General features: G+C 35.8%; 1 protein-coding gene across 1 annotated transcript in view; it reads right to left on the minus strand.

The window, feature by feature from the left end:
• The window catches only part of Ikzf3 (IKAROS family zinc finger 3), an 87,695-nt gene that overhangs the window by 48,983 nt on the left and 20,909 nt on the right, over positions 1 to 17,803 (minus strand). Inside the window, exons 2-3 of the mRNA XM_077800589.1 lie at positions 9,407 to 9,460; positions 6,502 to 6,603 (exon numbers count right to left, since the gene is read on the minus strand). Coding sequence (XP_077656715.1) covers positions 6,502 to 6,603; positions 9,407 to 9,460 — 156 coding nt within the window. The remainder of the gene's footprint in view (positions 1 to 6,501; positions 6,604 to 9,406; positions 9,461 to 17,803) is intronic.

Below are 17,803 nucleotides of genomic sequence, written 5' to 3' on the forward strand. Positions count from 1 at the left end.
ATAATCAAAGAGTATCCACACTGAATGGATCACAGAGAATGAATCTCCCTCTTAACTCTTCTCCTTAGTAATATCCAGAGCAGATTCAGAATGAGCAGAGGCCTACAGTCTACAGTATAGTTACTAGAGAGGTGCTACATCTCCTGGGGTTTTATAATATTTATTTAAATTCCTATTTTGAATGAAAATTAACTGGTTTCTTGTTTATATTGAGGTATTCAATCTAATTCACCCCCAACTACTTGAAAAAAACAAAATCTATAGGCTACTTCTGCACTTACAGCAAAATCTAACACAAATGATAATTTCCCAGACCGATGGTTGTATAGGGATCACTATTTCAATACAAACTTAATGGTGCTGCCTACCAGAACTCAGAAGCCCTAACTCAGAAAGATGGAAGTCAAGGCACAGCTACCATTTGCCTCATTCTGAGTGTGACTCCATGGATGTCACCTTCAAGAAGCTGCATGAAACTGATACATCATATGTCTTTCCTCAGCACAAATGACCACATCCTGTGCCAGGCAGCAATTTTCTGTCTCTGTGGTTAAAAACTGGTACAAATTAATGTATAGCTCGGCAGAGCTGGAATGTTAGTTGAAGCTGTGATTTGAATCTCAGAAATTTTAGATAAAGAACTCCATTTCTTGGTCTTAAGCAATCAAAGTAAAAGAAAAAAGACTCTGAGAAGATATTTTCTTTTCTTTCTCTAAGAAACACACATATATATGCAAATATAATTAACCCAGGACTTTCATTTAGTCACTTACTCAACAAATATTTATTGTACACTTACTTCTGGGACAAGAACTGTTCTTGGTGTTGCAAGTATCTGGCAGTGAAAAAGACAGTCCAAAATGCAAGGTCAATTAAGGATGGAAGGAGACAAATAATAAATGAACAAATAAATCTATGATAAGTGCCATGCAGAGAATTAGAATAGGGTACTGGGTTAAAATAGTACCTGGGTGATAACAGAAACCCTCTCTGAAGAAATGATATTTAAAATGAGATCTTAGTGACATTTATAAAGTAATAATGATTAAATTTATTGACCTAATTACCAGCATAAAATGTGAGCAATGTAAACATAAACATAGTGCTTAAAATTCACACAAAAAAACCTGAAAGTAAGTATTCCATAATGCCTTGGATGGTACAATAGAGGTGGATTTTTTTTTCTTTCTACTTCAATGAACTTTCCAATCTTTGGTATTAATACAAAAGTATATTTGGTCTTTGCTCCTGTTCCCAGTTCTGGGCACAGAGCTCCTAAAACTCTTGCAATTTCCTTTGTTGGAGAAGTATCTCTCTTAATCCTAACAAGCCTCTTTCAATAGCACCTGAGTTTATGCTAATGACTAACTTAGGTTGGGGCCCTTAGATAGCTTCAGGATGGAACTGGTAACCAAAAAGATAAGTAATTAGATGGTTGGAACCTTTAGCCCCAAACTCTAGGAAGGCAGGGGGCTGGAGATTGAACTCTATAAAAATTCTGAACAATAAAGAGAGCTTCCAGGTTGGGGAGCTCAGAGAAGAGCTGGGAAGGTAATATGCCTGAAGAGGGATCCCCGTCTACCTTGTCTTATGCAGCTCTTCTATTTGGCTGTTCTGAGTTGTATCATTTATAATAAACCAACAATAGTAAGTAAAGTGATTTCCTGAGTTCTATGAGTCATTCTAGCAAATCATCATTCCTGGAGTGGGGAGAGTATTTGTGGGAACCTCTAAATTTGCCCAGGTTGTACAGAGGTATGGGTAACCTAGGGACTTGGTACTTAAAATCAATGTCTGAAATAGGGGTAATTATGTGGGATTTAGCCCTTAACTTATGGCATCTGCTCTAAGTCTGGGAATTAATATTAAAATTGAATTGAATTGTGGGACATCCATCAAATGAACTATTGTCTAAAGAACTAACTGGTTGTTCATGTTGAGAAACATTCCAAAATTGGTTTTAGGAGCTGGATTTGCTAGCCCAGTGTTGACGCAAAGAAACATGTGGTTTGGAATGAAAAAGGATAGGGAATATGGAAACATTGATCACTGGGGGCCATATGGTCACTCGTGGTATGGAGCAGCAGCTACTAATGGTAAAAATTACCAGTGGAATTTAGAAATGGACCCAACTCCTGAGGAATTGGTTCACTGGATGCATTAGGAAATGCCAACTAATAGGGTAAAAGTGAAATATGTAATCCTTTCTTTATCTATAATAGCTAAAGTGAAAGAAAAAGAGAGCATTGGGTCAGATTTTGACACTAGACCAAACTCAGGTTCCAGTTACCTTGAGCTTTGGATATTAGATTCAAAGCTGCACCCAAAGGGGAATATTTAGAAATACTTATTGGGAACAATAGAAAAACTCATAAGATCTTTAGACACCAAGAGGGTGGTCCAGATAAGAGAGGGGAAAACCAAGAAAGTACTGAAACCAGAGGATATAGTATAAAAGATTATTTTATAAATCAGTATAAATCAGTATAAAATCATTATCTTTCTGAAGAACTCTTACAAAAATGGATTGTGAGAAAAACTAATTTACAGGCAGTATGTTGGGTTTTTGTTTTTGGGGTTTTGTTTTTCTTTGTGGTGCTGGGGATTGAACCTAGATCCTGGTGTGTGCCAAGTATGTGCTTTAACATTGAGCTACAGTCCCTGCTCTGTATCTTCGTTTTTAAATGCTGATGAGTGGAAGAGCATGTTTGGGTTGATGTAGTATCCTGAGCTCACTATGGAACAATCACAGAAGGCTGCACATAGTCTAGACAATATACCTGAGGGAACCTCCTGTCTAGCTTTCAATAAAGCTACATCATTCGCATAAACTCAGGTGCTATTGAAAGCCATTGTAAGGTCTATTTACTCCAATAAGTGTGTCCAACCCCCCCTACAAAAGTTAAATGGAACATCCCAGATGAAAAAACTGATATGTTTCACAGTTGTGGAACTGGATTTATAATAATTAGGATATTTACTTGCTGAATATGCCCATTCCCCAAGTCATGATAAATGCCAACATTAAGACGGTATCTAAGAATGTACATATTGGCTATGGTATAGTTAAGTTAGTACAGCCACAGAGAAAATGAGAATGAAGTTTGGAAGGAAAAAGTTTATTATACTCAGTATATATCATTCAGGGTGTAGCACTAGTGTAGTCAGGAAGAAAAAAGAGGAAAGAAAGCATTAGGCCACAGCTTTCATTGAGGTTTCTGTAGGAGGGCAAGGCAGGACAAGGTAAGCAGCTTAGATAGGTCTGTGTATGTATGTGTGTGTGTTTGTGTGTGTGTTTGTGTGTATGTGTGTGTGTTGCTAGGAATTAAACCTAGGGGTACTCTATTGCTGAGTTACACACCCAGTCCTTGCATTTTTTTTTTTTAATTTTGAGGCAGGGTCTTGCTAAATTGCCCAGATTGACCTTGAATTTTTGATCCTACTGCCTCAACCTCCAGAGCACTGGGATTATAGACATGGGCTACCACACTGGCTAGGATAGGCTATTTGAATAATCTTATTAGACTTGGGAGGATAGGGATGGTTTCTAGTTGGCAGGTACCAGAATTTAGGATCATTTAGAGCAGGGAAAATATTGGCTTGGTGTGTGAAAGGTAGATAAGGAGATAACTTGAGTTATAGATTCAGGACTGGTTGGTTTGTATATATGAAAAGCATGCTCCTAGATGAGACTTTTACTACATCTAAGAATTGCCTATCCTTGGGAGGAACAGGTCTATTAGGCCCTCAAATTACAAAGCATCAAAAATACAAATAATAAGAAAATATAGTATAATTGACCTCATGATGAATGTATGCCAAGTAGACAAATATAGATGCTAAGAAAATGCAGTTGGTACAGGGGGACACCCCAGATTACTTTACTGAAAAACTGAGCAACAGATCAAGAAGCCTTTCTGAATTTTCTGTCTTAGTTTCTCCTCATAGGTCTTACAGATACCAATAATAATGTTAGATTGATTAATAAGAAAATGGGGGAGAGCCAAAGGACTCATCCCATCAAAGTTGATGTTTATTTATTTTTTATTTTTTTATTTTTTTTTTAAAGAGAGAGAGAGAGAGAGAGAGAGAGAGAGAGAGAGAGAGAGAGAGAATTTTTTAATATTTATTTTTTAGTTTTCGGCGGACACAACATCTTTGTTGGTATGTGGTGCTGAGGATCGAACCCGGGCCGCACGCATGCCAGGCGAGCGCTCTACCTCTTGAGCCACATCCCCAGCCCCAAAGTTGATGTTTATTAAGAAGTAAGCTGAGGGCTGGGATTGTGGCTCAGTGGTAGAGCACTTGCCTGGCATGTATGAGGAACTGGGTTCGATTCTCAGCACCACATAAAAATAAATATATATCTGTCAACAATTAACAAAATATTTTTAAAAATAAGTAAGCTGAACTAAGGAAATCTTCATGGGGTGAAAAAAAGAGGTAAATAAGAGGGGGAGAATCAAGGCACTCATTTCTAGCAGGGTGTTATTAAGAAATGTGTTAGGGGATGGGGATGTGGCTCAAGCGATAGCGCACTCGCCTGGCATGCGTGCAGCCCGGGTTTGATCATCAGCACCACATACAAACAAAGATGTTGTGTCCACCGATAACTAAAAAAAATAAGTATTAAAATTCTCTCTCTCTCTCTCTCAAAAAAAAAAAAAAAGAAATGTGTTAAATAAAACAGACATTGATGGTTGAAACAAGGTCTTAACAGAGACTATTTAAAGTTGGGTGGACAAAAAGGAACCCCTGTTGATCTTCTTGCATTGAAGGGCCCCAAACAAATTCACTTTATTTGCTCCAGTTGGGAAAAAAATTGAAGCCAGAAGACAAAGATGATAATGAGAAATCTAACCTTAATTTCTTGGGGCAATAGGCAGATTAATCATGACAAATATTGAAAAAGAGCCCTAATAATTGCCAATGCCTATAATTCCAGAAACTTGGAAGGCTGAGACAAGAGGGTCACAAGTTAAAAGCCAGCCTCAGGAGATCAGTAAGACCCTGTCTCTAAGTAAAAAAACAAAAAAGAGGTGAGAATGTAGTAAAGCATCCCTGAGTTCAATTCCCAGTACAAAAAAAAAAAAAAAAAAAAAAAAAGCAGGGGAACCCAACTGCACCCTAGGGACCTAAAAGCCCTTTTGCATGAGAGAAGATAAAATGGTCAAGAGATAGAGAAGTTGTTTCTGGGGCTCCGTGACATGGAAGCTTCATATATTATGGTACAAAAACTTACTGGCAAAGCCCTAACACAGATTTACACTAGATTAGAGAATATAGAAATATGAGAGTTGAGATGGTTAAGGTGGAGATTTAGATGAAAAGGAAATTCTCCAAACATTGATGGAAACTGCCACTATATTTGAAGGACAAAAAATAATCTTAAACCCTAAGATACCCATGATGTCATGGGTGATGTCACAGAAATGCTCTAATGGGGAGGGCCATGCACAGAAGAGTTCTATCATAAAATGGAAATGGTTTCTTCAGGGTGATGCTACCTGGGAACTGAAGGAAGAAATTCACAAGCATCAAGCCTCTTCTCCCATTTAGAATTATGTGAGAAGTTGTCAGATTCTAGTGACACTCAGTCAGTACCCTATAAAGTAGCCTTTGACTGATCAACAAATTGCTGCTTGGTTTTAGATGGCAGTTCTAAGGAAAAGGGACAACATCTTTGGAAGATACTTCTCTGATTGAAGAAGGTGACAGAAAATCAGTTTGATGGGCTGAATTACCTTTATTTTCCAATCAGTCATGGAAGAACTGAACAATATAAGTACCTTTGTTTCTACTGAGTCATGGGTAATGGTCAGTGCCTGGTCATATGGCAAAGCAAAAGGGAATGGAAAATTGGCTTATTAAGGGAATTCCTGTATGAGGCACAGACTTATGGAAATCACTATGACAGAGAGAAGGAGAAATAATAGCTGAGGGCAAAGAAATGAACAAATGGGTTATGTAGAAAGTTCTCTGAATTATCCGAGCAATTTATTGAGCCTGGGGGTGGGACAGTGGAAACCCTCAAGTTTGCAGATAAATCAGACAGAAGTGTAAGTAACACCTGGGAACCCAGTACTTGAAACTGGCATCCAAGTGGGGACAGTCTTGTGGGACTGAGCCCTTAGCCCATAGGGCCTGTGCTAACTCTGGCAGTTAGTACCAGAATTGAATTGAATTGAATTGAATTGTTGAACACCCAATTATTATCTGGAGAATAGGAGAACTGGCTGTTGTGTTGGAAAACACCAAGACAGACTTTCTATAATGAATATGTACTACTTCAAAATGGAAAAGAGTACAATAAACATTTTTTAAATAAAGTTAATATAACTTGCTGATATACTAAATGCAAATACTTGTGAAACAAACAAATCAGAATCACTTCTCACTAAACCCACAAATGCAAGTTTCCCTTGGAGAGCTAATTTCTCCTTCATACTAACCTTTGACCATATTAAAACCATTAGATTTAAGCCGTACACTATGGCTCACCTCCTGTATCTTCATCTTCATTGGTTGGGGCTTCTGCACTGTCCACATTTTCTACTTCATGAGGTTTGGTTAAATTGTAGTCACTCAAAACTGTTGGACTTTCTAAAAAACAAAAAGAGTTCTAAGTATGTGATAAACTTTAAAGAATTTTTATAAATACATATTAAGTACATGTCATTTCATGTTCAGCTTTACAGAATCCTTTAGTAATAAACAGTATGCCCTCACACATATCTATGTGGGACCTATGTGAAAACTTTTCAAGTGGAGAACTACACATGGGGTTCATGGCACCTTCCAATTCATGCAATTATCTTTAACATTTCTTCCACCCAAGTTCAAAATCACTCATGTTCTTTCTGGACAGAAATTTTTTTCTTCATTCGTATCTCATGATAGTCAGCAAAATGCCACTGCTATTTATGTCCAACTATCAATATGCAGTAATGAGAAAGATTGAACTTGGAAACACTGATATGATCCACTTTGGGAAAAATGTTGTTTTGAACTTTTAATAAATTCTGACAAGGCTATAGATATGAACAAGTCATCATGCCTATCCTACCTTCAAGGAACTTATACTTTGCAGATATGGATAAGAGAAGCCTTCAACCATAATGCAAGGCAGACTCAGATACAGGGTGGAAGGAAACAAAGTGTAGTGGGAGTTCATAAAGGAAAGAGAGCAGGCATGATGAAAGTATTCTTAAATAAATAGAAAGCTTGGTAAACATCAAGTTTAAGGGAAATATAATTTTGTTACAATAAATACCGATAATACTAGATGTAAGAGAAAAGGAATAATGTATCTGGAATTATTTTCACATGTAAGCTTAACAAAGAGCTTAACAAAAAGATGATAGCAGAGGTAATGAACTGAGGGCTGGGGTTGTGGCTCTGTGGTAGAGCACTTGCGTGGCACACGTGAGGCACTGGGTTCAATCCTCAGCACCAAATAAAAAATAAATAAATATGTCTGGGGTTGTGGCTCAATGGTAGAACGCTTGCCTCACACCATATAAAAATAAATAAAAAAACAAAAGAAAGGTATTTTGACCATCTACAACTAGAAAAATATTAAATAAATAAATAAATAAATAAAGGTTTTGTGTCCACCTACAACAAAAAATATTTTTAAAAAATAAGTAATGAACTGAGAAATTACTTTCTATCAAACTCCTTCCTAGGATTCCATAAAATATTTACTGAATACCTATTATTGCAACAAATAATCAAAGACACTGAATCCTGTGGCATTTAAGCTGGGTCAAAATAAGAGAGGTAGGGCTGAGGATGTGGCTCAAGCAGTAGCTCGCTCGCCTGGCATGCATGCGGCCCGGGTTCGATCCTCAGCACCACATACAGAGATGTTGTGTCCGCCGAAAACTAAAAAATAAATGTTAAAAAAATTCGCTAAAAAAAAGAGAGAGGTAACTAGAAAATCTACAGAGGCATGATGAAACTCATGGTGCAGGATATGTACTGGAATGTACATGTAAAACAGAAACACATTTCATAAAGACCATGATGAAGAGGCTCTGAAAATGTCGTAATCATGGACTCATTTTTTGATTTATGAATACCTAAGAGTCTAATTTCTGCATATTATAATGGGTATTCTATAAAAGTAGTTCACTTTTCTCAAGCTTGAAATGACTAACATACAGTAGGCTCTTGATCAATTAATGCAGGGTTCATGTTCAATTAAATATGAGATTATAGCTCACAATTATACAAAACACTTAAGTAATACATTTTGTAATATACCATAAATTTTGATTCAAGCAAAGTGAGTTAATTGATGGAGAAATCATAGAAGTATTTTTAGGAAATAAATTATTTTAAATGTTTATAGTTTATCCTAGAGAAGGGGGTCAATGAACTATACCTAAAGGCCATGTGTGACTCTGGCCTGTTTCTATATGGGTTCAGGAAGCAGGAATGGTTTTTACATTTTTTTTTCACTAATTAAAAAAATTTTTTTAATTTGTAGATGGACACAATACCTTTGTTTTATTTATTTATTTTTATGTGGTGCTGAGGATCAAACCTCACATATGCAAGGTAAGTGGTCTACCACTGAGCTACGAACCCAGCCCGGTTTTTATATTTTTAAAGGGTAGTAAAAATACAAAGGAGAATATGGGACAGAGACTACAAGTGGCCTGAAAGACTAAATTATTTACAATCTAGCATTTTACAAAAACAAAACAAAACAACAACAAAAAAAACTGTTCTACAGTAAAACACAAGTCATTCAAAGTTAAGTTACCATAACATTCAACAAAAGTTGTCTTTATCAAGATCAACCAGTTGAAAAATTTTAAAAAGGAAAAGAAGGGCTGGGGTTGTAGCTCAGTTGTAGAGTGCTTGTCCTTCATGCATGAGGCCCTGGGTTCAGTCCCCAGAACCACATAAAAATAAACAAATACAAATAAAGATTTAAAAAAAAAAAAAAAAAAGGAAAAGAAAAACCCAGTATTCAATATTAGGCAGAGTGCTGTTAGGCTCTATTTTGCAAAAGAATTCATATAATCTAAATGAATGAGTTAATTTTTTTTTATAAGCAAAAGCTACTTTTTATTTTTTGTTTTGTTTCGTTTTGGTACCAGGGATTAAACCCAGGGACACTTAATCATTGAGCCATATCCCCAGCCCTTTTTATTTTTTTATTTTGAGGCAGGGTCTTGCCAAGTTCCTCAGGGCCTCACTAAGTTGCTGAGTCTGGCTTTGAACTTGCAAAGTTTTGCCTCAGCCTCTCTAGCCAATGTGCCATTAAGCCAGGCTGACAACAGTATTTTTTTTTTTAAACATAACATTTTGACTATAACCAGAATAAGAACACTCCTCTTTCTTTGGTATTATCAGCAAAGGTATGTTTTTAGAAAGGAAAGACCCATGTTACCTGAGGGCACAGGTTGCTCCTGAGTGCTTTTCAGTTCCACATTTGATTGTGTATCTAAAAAGAAAGATTATAAATAAATGGATAGGGTACACTGACACAGATTTCAGCATTCCAAATTTAATAAGGATCCCATTTTGAAAACTTAGCGGCAGAATTCCTCTTTCAGAGCAGGACTACACTTCCACTATGTTCTCCTTAAAAGTGCCTCAAGGAGAAGGAAATGAATTATTGATGCAGCAATGTTATTCTGAGAACTTTCTCCCAGAAGTTACTTATACAAGAACAGTGAGCAAAACACAGGGCCCAATAGAGACAATCTCAGATATCCTATTCTTCCTCCCAATATTTTATTATAAATATTTTCAAACATACAGATAGAAAAGTTAAAATAATTACACAGTGAATATGCATTACCCACTGACTAGATTTTATAATAGCATTATGCTATTTTTTGCTTTTTCACATATTTTTCTCCTATCCATCATTTTATTCCATCTATCAGTTCATCTTACTTTTTTGAAGCATTTCGAAAGAAGTGGTAGATATTGGCATATTTCACATCTAAGACTTTAGCATGTATACTATTAACAACTAGAGTTCCATATTTATTTATAAGATTTTTTTTTAAGGTAAAAGTTACATAGAGATGGGTGTGGTGGCACATGCCTGTTATCCCAGTGACTGGGCTAAGGCAGAAGGACCACAAGTTCAAGGCCAACCTCAATAACTTAGCAAGGCCCTAAGTAACTTAGGGAGAACCTGTCTCAAAATAAAGCAATAAAAAGACTGGGAATGTGGCTCAGTGGAATGTGACTCTGGGTTCAATACCCGGTATTACAAAAAAAAAAATTATAGCAAAATGCATTTTTTTTTTTTGGTACCAGGGATTGAACTTAGGGGCATCTGACCACTGAGCCATATCCCCAGCCCTATTTTGCCCTATTTATTTAGAGACAGGTTTTTTTTTTTTTTTTTTTTTTTTGCTACTGGTGATTGTACTCAAGGGCACTCAAGGGCACCACTAAAGCACATCTCCAGCTTTATTTTGTATTTTATTTAGAGACAGGGTCTCACTGAGTTGCTTAGTGCCTCGTCTTTGCTGAGACTGGCTTTAAACTCAGGATCCTTCTGCCTCAGCCTCTCAAGCTGCTGACATTACAGGCGTGCGCCAACACACCAGGCTCATAGATCTTTTTTATTTTTTAGTTGTAGTTGGACACAATACCTTTATTTTACTTATTTATTTTTATGTGGTGCTGAGGATCAAACCCAGGGTCTGGCACATGCGAAGCAAGCGCTATACTGCTGAGCCACAACCCCAGCCGAGGCTCATAGGTCTTAAGTATACCATTTAATGATGTTTTTTAAAGGCATATTCTTGTGTAATGCAAATCCCAGTCAAGATACAGAACATTATCATCATCCCATGTCCCTTCCTAGTCCCCACCCACATACTCCAGAGACAGCTACTGTTTTTTTTTTTTCATTATAGATTATAGTTTATTCTAAAACTTTTTAAAAATGGGATCAGACAGACACATGGTATAAATTATTTTGTCTGAGGCTTCTTTTACTCAACATAAAGTTTCTGAGATATATCCCTTCTGGGGTGTTTATCAGTACTTCACTCTTTTTATTATTAAGTAGTATTTCACTAAATGAATATGCCAGTTTGTTTATCCATTCTCCTATTGAGGGACACTTAGACTGTTTCCAGTTTTGGCTACTATGAGTAAAACTATTCTTTTTCTTTTTAAAAACAATATACTCTTAAATTTAGAATAGTAACAGAAAATCGTGAAGATGGTGCAGAGTTCCCACATACTTCATTCTCAGTTTCCTCTATCATCATATAACATCTTATATTAGTATGGTACAACTAATGAAAAAATACCAAAACATTTTTATTATCTGTATTCAGATTTCCTTAATTGTCCTCTGAAGTTCTTTCCCTGTCCCAGGATCCCACATTACATTAGTCATAGTGTTTTGGGCTCCTGTTGGTTCTCAGACTTTCCTTTTGAGGAATACTGCTCAGGTATTTTGTAGAATGTGCTTCAAATGGGATTTGTTTGTTTTTCTCATGATTAGACTCGGGTATGTTCATCCTTGTCAAAGTCTTTCTGCGGCCATATGCTTTCCTATCTCTTGAGTAAATACTCAGGTATGGAACTACTGGGTCATAGAGCAGGCAAATTTAGTTTTAATAGAAACTGCCAGAACCAGTTTAAATATGGTTGTATCATTAGCAAGAATGGTGCTCTGTATCCTTACCAATATTTGGTTATCATCAGAATTTTAAAATTAGAGTCATTCTGGTAGATGTATATTGGTATTCTATTTTCATCTGAATTTATATTTCCCTGAAGAACCAAAAATATTGAATATCTTTCCATGTGCTTATTTATACATTTTTCTTTTTGAAGTATCTGTTCAAGTCTCTTGCTCATTTTTATTAGTTTGTATTTTCATTATTTTGTAGGAGTTCTTTGCATATAACCAATACCAATCCTTTGTCAAATATATGATTTCGTACTATTTTCTTCCGGTATATAAATTACTTATTCATTATTTTAATGATATTTTTTTCCCTAGTGTTGGAAATTAAGTCCAGGGCCTCAGGAATGCTTGGCAAGCACTCTGCTACAACCCTAGTTCCTTTAATACTATCTTTTGATATTCGAAAGTTTGAAATTTTGAAGTCTAATGTATCCATTTTAAAACAGATATTTCTTCCTGTTTCTTATTTAAGAAAAACTAAAACTTAAAATTAGTTTTTAGTGGTTGTTTGGTATCTTCAATATAAATTATCACTTTTACATCTTCCTTTCCAATTTTTATATGTTTAATTTCTTTCTAGCTTTATTACACTGGCTAGAATTCTAGAATTCCTAGAAAAATTGAATAGAAGTGCTGAGAGGGGTCATCCTTGCTCGGTTTTCAATTTTATGGAGGAAATGTTCAGTATTTCATCATAAATTATAATTTTAACTGTAAGTTTTGCACAGAGCTCAAGAAGTTCCCATCTATTCTTAATTTGCTAAGAAGGATTTTTGTTCTGTCTTTATAATGAACAAATATTGAAATCTGTCAAATACTTTTTATGTATCTATTGAAATGATATGTTTTTTTTCTGCATCTATTCTGTCAATTTGAATGAATTACAAACCCTGGGATAAATTCCTTGAATTACATTCCTTGTACTTCTGGGACAAACCTCTGATATAGTTTCTGCCTTGTGTATTTCTACATCTAATTATTAGCTTGTTAAGGATTTATTTATAGTCTACTAAGAATTTGTGTATTATGTTCATGAATGATTTGGACTTATAATTTTATTTCTTTCTTTAATGTGTTCATTAGATGTTGGTATCAGAATTTTTTTATCATTCCCTCCTCCTTTATTTTCTGAAAGAATGGTATGAGATTTATTTCCTCCTTAAATATCTGGTAAAATTCAATTGTTTAATTGTGATACTATTTGGGCTTGGAGTTTTCTTTTTCTTTCTTTTTTTTTTAAACACAGGGTCTTGCAAAATCACCAAGTCTGGCCTTGAACTTGCAATCCTTCTGATTTCCACCTCCCAAATAGGGTTGAGGTAACAAGCCTGGACAACCATATCTACCTGGAGTTTTCTTTTGATAATAATTTCAATTTCTTGAATTGATACAAACCAATTCATATTTTTAAATGCCATTTTGCATTAGTTTCAGTAAGTTTTATTTTTCAAAGAATTTGTCTACTTTACCTAAATTGTCAAATTTATTTGTGTAAGATTGTGACATTTCCTTGTTATTCTTTTAATATCTGTAAGATATGTAGTTGTTTTCCTTTTTGATATTGATAATTTGTACTCTCTTTTTCTTTGTTAGTGTAGCTAGAGGTTTATCAAGTTTTTAAAAAATCTCTTCTAAGAAACAATTTCTGAGTCAGTTAATTTTCTCTAATGTTTGTTGGTTTTTTAATTGATTTCTTCTTTTTTTGCCAACATTCAGAATATCTTTATATTTAGGAATTACTCATTTTTGATTTTTTCTTTTTATCTTTATTATTTTCTTCCTTCTACTTACTTTGGGTTTAATTTACTCTTCCTTTTCCAGCAGTTCTATCCCTGCCCTCTTTTCTAATTATTATTATCATTTCGGCACTAGGGATTGAACCCAGGGTTGCTTTACCACTGAGCTACACCCTGATCCCTTCTTACATTTTATTTTGAGACAGGGTCTCGCTACACTGTTCAGTCTGGTTTCAAACTGCTGATCCTCATGCTTCAGCCTCCTGAGTAGCTGGAATTACAGGTGTGTGCCATGGCACCTTGTAGGAAGGACAACTTTTTTTTTAGTTTTCATTTATTTGGAGATTATTTTGCTTTCAGTCTTATAGGAAACTTTTGTTAAATATAGAACCCTAGGTTGGCAGTTTTTTGGGTTTTGCTTTGTTTTTTTGAGTTCTTTAAAGATGTCATTTCACTGAATTCTAACCTCTTTCGTTTCTGAGGAGAAGTCACTGATGTTTTGAGGTGTTTCTTTCTTATTCACAATCCTTTCTTTTTTTTTTTTCCTGAATGCTTTCAAGATTTCCTCTTTATTTCTGGTCTTCAGCCATTTAACTATAATATTTACAGCTAGATGTATTTTTATTTGCATTTATCCTAGGTTCACTGAACTTGTTAATCTATAAAGTTAAGTTTTTCATCAAATTTGGAAAATTATCAGTCATTAGTTCTTCAAACACTTTTTCTGCCCATCCTCTCAATCCTTTCCCTCTATGACATCAATGAATGTAAGTGAGACCTTTTCATATGTTCCCAAAATTCCCTGAGAATGTTCATTCCCCCACCATTTGAATAATTTCTATTATTATAGCTTCAATTTCACTTACTCTTTCTTCTGTCATCTTAATTTGTAGTAAAGACTATCTGATGAATTTTCTATCTCAGATATTGTAATTTTAATTCTAGACTTTTTATTATAGTTTCTCTGCTGAGATTTCCTATTTGTTAATTCATTATAAACATATTTTCCTTTACATCTTTGAATATTACTGCCAGTTCCAATAGGTATGTCATCTTGAAGTTACTCATCATTCATTTCCTTCTCTCTAGAAGAAGGGTCTCATTTTCCTGCTTCTTTATATGACCTAATAATTTTGGATTGTATCTTGGATATTTTCTATGAAGAAATTCTGAAATCTGTTATGTTCCTCTGAACTGTATAGGAGATATTTTTTTTCTTTTCTTTTCTTTTTGTGTGTATGTTGGTAATGAAGATTGAACCTAAGGACATTCTATCAGTGAGCTAAATCCCCAGTCATTTTTAATTTTTATTTTGAAATAGGCTTCTAACTAAGTTGCCCAGACTGGCCTCAAACTTGTGATCCTCCTACCTCGGCATCCAGAGTCACTGGGATTACAGGTGTGTACTACATTACCTGATTTGGGAGTTTTTATTTGTTTTACTTTTCTTTTGGGGATGCTGGAGATTGTATGGGGAATTCAATTCAGGGGCACTCGACAACTAAGTCACATCCCCATCCCTATTTTTTTTGTATTTTTTTTAGAGACGGGGTCTCACTTAGTTACTTAGGGCCTCGCTAAATTGCTGAGGCTGGCTTTGAACTCCCAAAACTCCCAGCTAGGCCTCCTGAGCTGCTGGGATTATAGGCGTGGGCCACCTCACCTGGCTTTGTTTATTTTACTTTTCTAAGAATGTGGTTAACTTGCCTGGGCTCAGACTCAAATTCTGTCTCACCTGTGGTAAGTGGCAGTTAGGATGACCAAATGTCCCATTTTCCCTGAATTGAGTTCTCCACAATATAAAACTGTGATAGTCTTGAGGGAACTCGGATGTGTTGGTCACTTACAGAAAAACATAAATTTCTATTTAGTCATTTTAGCCTCAGAAGGGCTACTTAGATTGTGATCCTACTAATATCAGGTAAAATATATGGTCAAAGATCAGCCAGATAATTCATATACAAAGTAGTCCTATCTAGCTTTCTCCTTTTCTCTAGCTTTTTTTAGGATTCTCCCCTCACTTCTCAATGATGTGTTGCCAGGGTTTTTTAAGCCAGAAAAACTGTAGTTTTTCTATCCAGTTTTAGTCACTCAGTCTTCTCAGAGCACACTGCTTAAGATGGCCAGCATGGAGATTGGGCAGTCTGAATGAGGCAAAGTGGGTTTCCACATGGAAGGACAGACAGCATGGGATATCAGAGCCCCAATAGGGTAAGAACGGCCTTCAAGCAGGAAAACTGCCTGATTTGGAGTGCTGGAGTCTGAGAAGGGTGGAGAGAACTTCCAAGTTAAGGGACTGCTTACCAAGGAGAATCATAAGATGAGCACAGCGAGGACATCTATGCAGTGGGGCAGTCTGGTGTTGTGTTTTAGAAACTGAACAGACCAAGCATAAAGTCCTGCTCCAGAGGGTGATGACTGGCAGCATAAAGTCCAAATGGAGTGAAGAGAACTTCCATGTATGAGAGTGCTCCAATGCGAAGTGTCAGAATTTGAGTGGGGTTAAGAGGGCATCCATAGTAGAGGTACTCTTGTGTGTGGATGTCAGACAAAACAGCTGAAGAGTGTGTCCACAGAGTGATGATCATAGTTGAGATGTCAGACCCAAATTAGGCAAGAAGAGCACTGGTACTACTGAGATAGTAGTAGCAATAGATGATTGGCTGTATAAAGAGGGAAGGCTCAAATATGTAAATATAATGCAAAAAACAAGAGCCAGGTTTTACCTTTATCAGAGATAAAAGTTACAAATGTGGAAGCCTGTAGTACTATATTGGAGTTGGCAGTATTGGCATGAAGGGATATAAAATATAGATGTAAATGTATGTATATGTATACACATCAATATCATAGTCCCTCACCTTATTCCCTGGGAGCACCTGAGAACAGGGACACACTCCTACAGCTTCTAACACTCAGATACTAACTTTTAAATATCATTTTTTAACTTAAGGGAGCCAGGCTCCTTGGAGATGGCTAGTTCCAGGGAATTTCAGGGTTGGGGCAGAGAAAGTACAAGATGAATATAATATTTTACTGTACCAGAAAGCAAGGAGGAGTTCACAGAATAAAGAAAATATCTTAGGAGGATACTTCAAAGTGTTTGTCCCCTCCAAATACCTATTAATTACAAAGGTAAAAGAGTAACCATACAACGGAGAAGACTGGTAGGCAAACTATTTGAGCGAAGCTACATGAGATCGTCCAATAATGGGACAAATGAAAATGATGTGCCACCTGATGATAAGCGGAACACAGAATCACATTTGTGATATTCCTGCCAAATATATGTAACATGAATCAAGCCATGAAGAACTAGACAATTGAGAGAGTTTACACAGCAACTGGCTTGTAATCCTCAAGTGTTGAGGTCAGAAAGATTGAGGAACTGTTCGAGGTTGAAGGACAGTAAAGAGACTTGCCAACCAAGTGCAATGTGTGAATCAGAACTGAACCTTCATTGTTGGAAAGAATTTGGAAAAATAGGTATTCCTTTCGGGAAGTGGGGGCATGCCTACAATTTTGTCCAGGATAAGTTAGTCCTATCAATATAGTATTTAATGACTCAGTGATTTTGTTCCTGGGAATGCATCCTAAGGAAACAAGCCTACTTGTGCAGAAACTTGCACATGTACACACTTACATCCACAGAATGCTTATTGCAGCCTTATTTCTAGAAACGAAAAAGAAAAGAAAAACAACTGGAAATGACCTAAATAGCCATTAAGAAGACAATATTATAGAATTTCTGCAGTCATCCAAATGAATGGTGTAGAACTAACTCAGATAAAAGTCTATGATATATTTTTACAGGGAAAAAATATAAGACGAAAAAAAGATGTAAAAATATGTGTAATTTCATTCCATTTATCTGAAAAATGCACATTGGTTTTTACGTGTTTGCATAGCTGCAGAAAAATTCTAGAAGGCTAAACTGCAACGTTACTTCTGTAGAAGAGATGTTGAGTTGGAAGATAGAGAATGTTCTTTAATTTCCCACATATTCTGTTCTTGTGAATTGTTACAAGAAACATATACACTTTAAGACTTTAGAAATAAATATTTAAAGAACAAAAAAAAAGAACATTATAGAAACAGCTGGAGAGGACTGGCTAGGGTCTGGGGATTGAATGGTAGTAATGCATCAGTATTGATTTCCTGGGTTTGATGGTTTTACTGTGGTTATGCAGGAGAAGGCAGAACAAGTATTTGAAAGTGATAGGGATCATGTCAGCAAATTACTCTCAAAATTTCCGGAAAAAAAATAGTTTTTTTTTTGGTACCAATCTGCACTTTTTCTGTAAGTTTGATAGTGTTTTTAAGTTGAAAAAGCTAACTGTGAAACTTTCAACTTCACACTGAAAGGATTCTTAACAGGAAA

This window comes from Urocitellus parryii, chromosome 7, assembly GCF_045843805.1.
Source record: "Urocitellus parryii isolate mUroPar1 chromosome 7, mUroPar1.hap1, whole genome shotgun sequence".
NCBI classification, from domain to species: domain Eukaryota; kingdom Metazoa; phylum Chordata; class Mammalia; order Rodentia; family Sciuridae; genus Urocitellus; species Urocitellus parryii.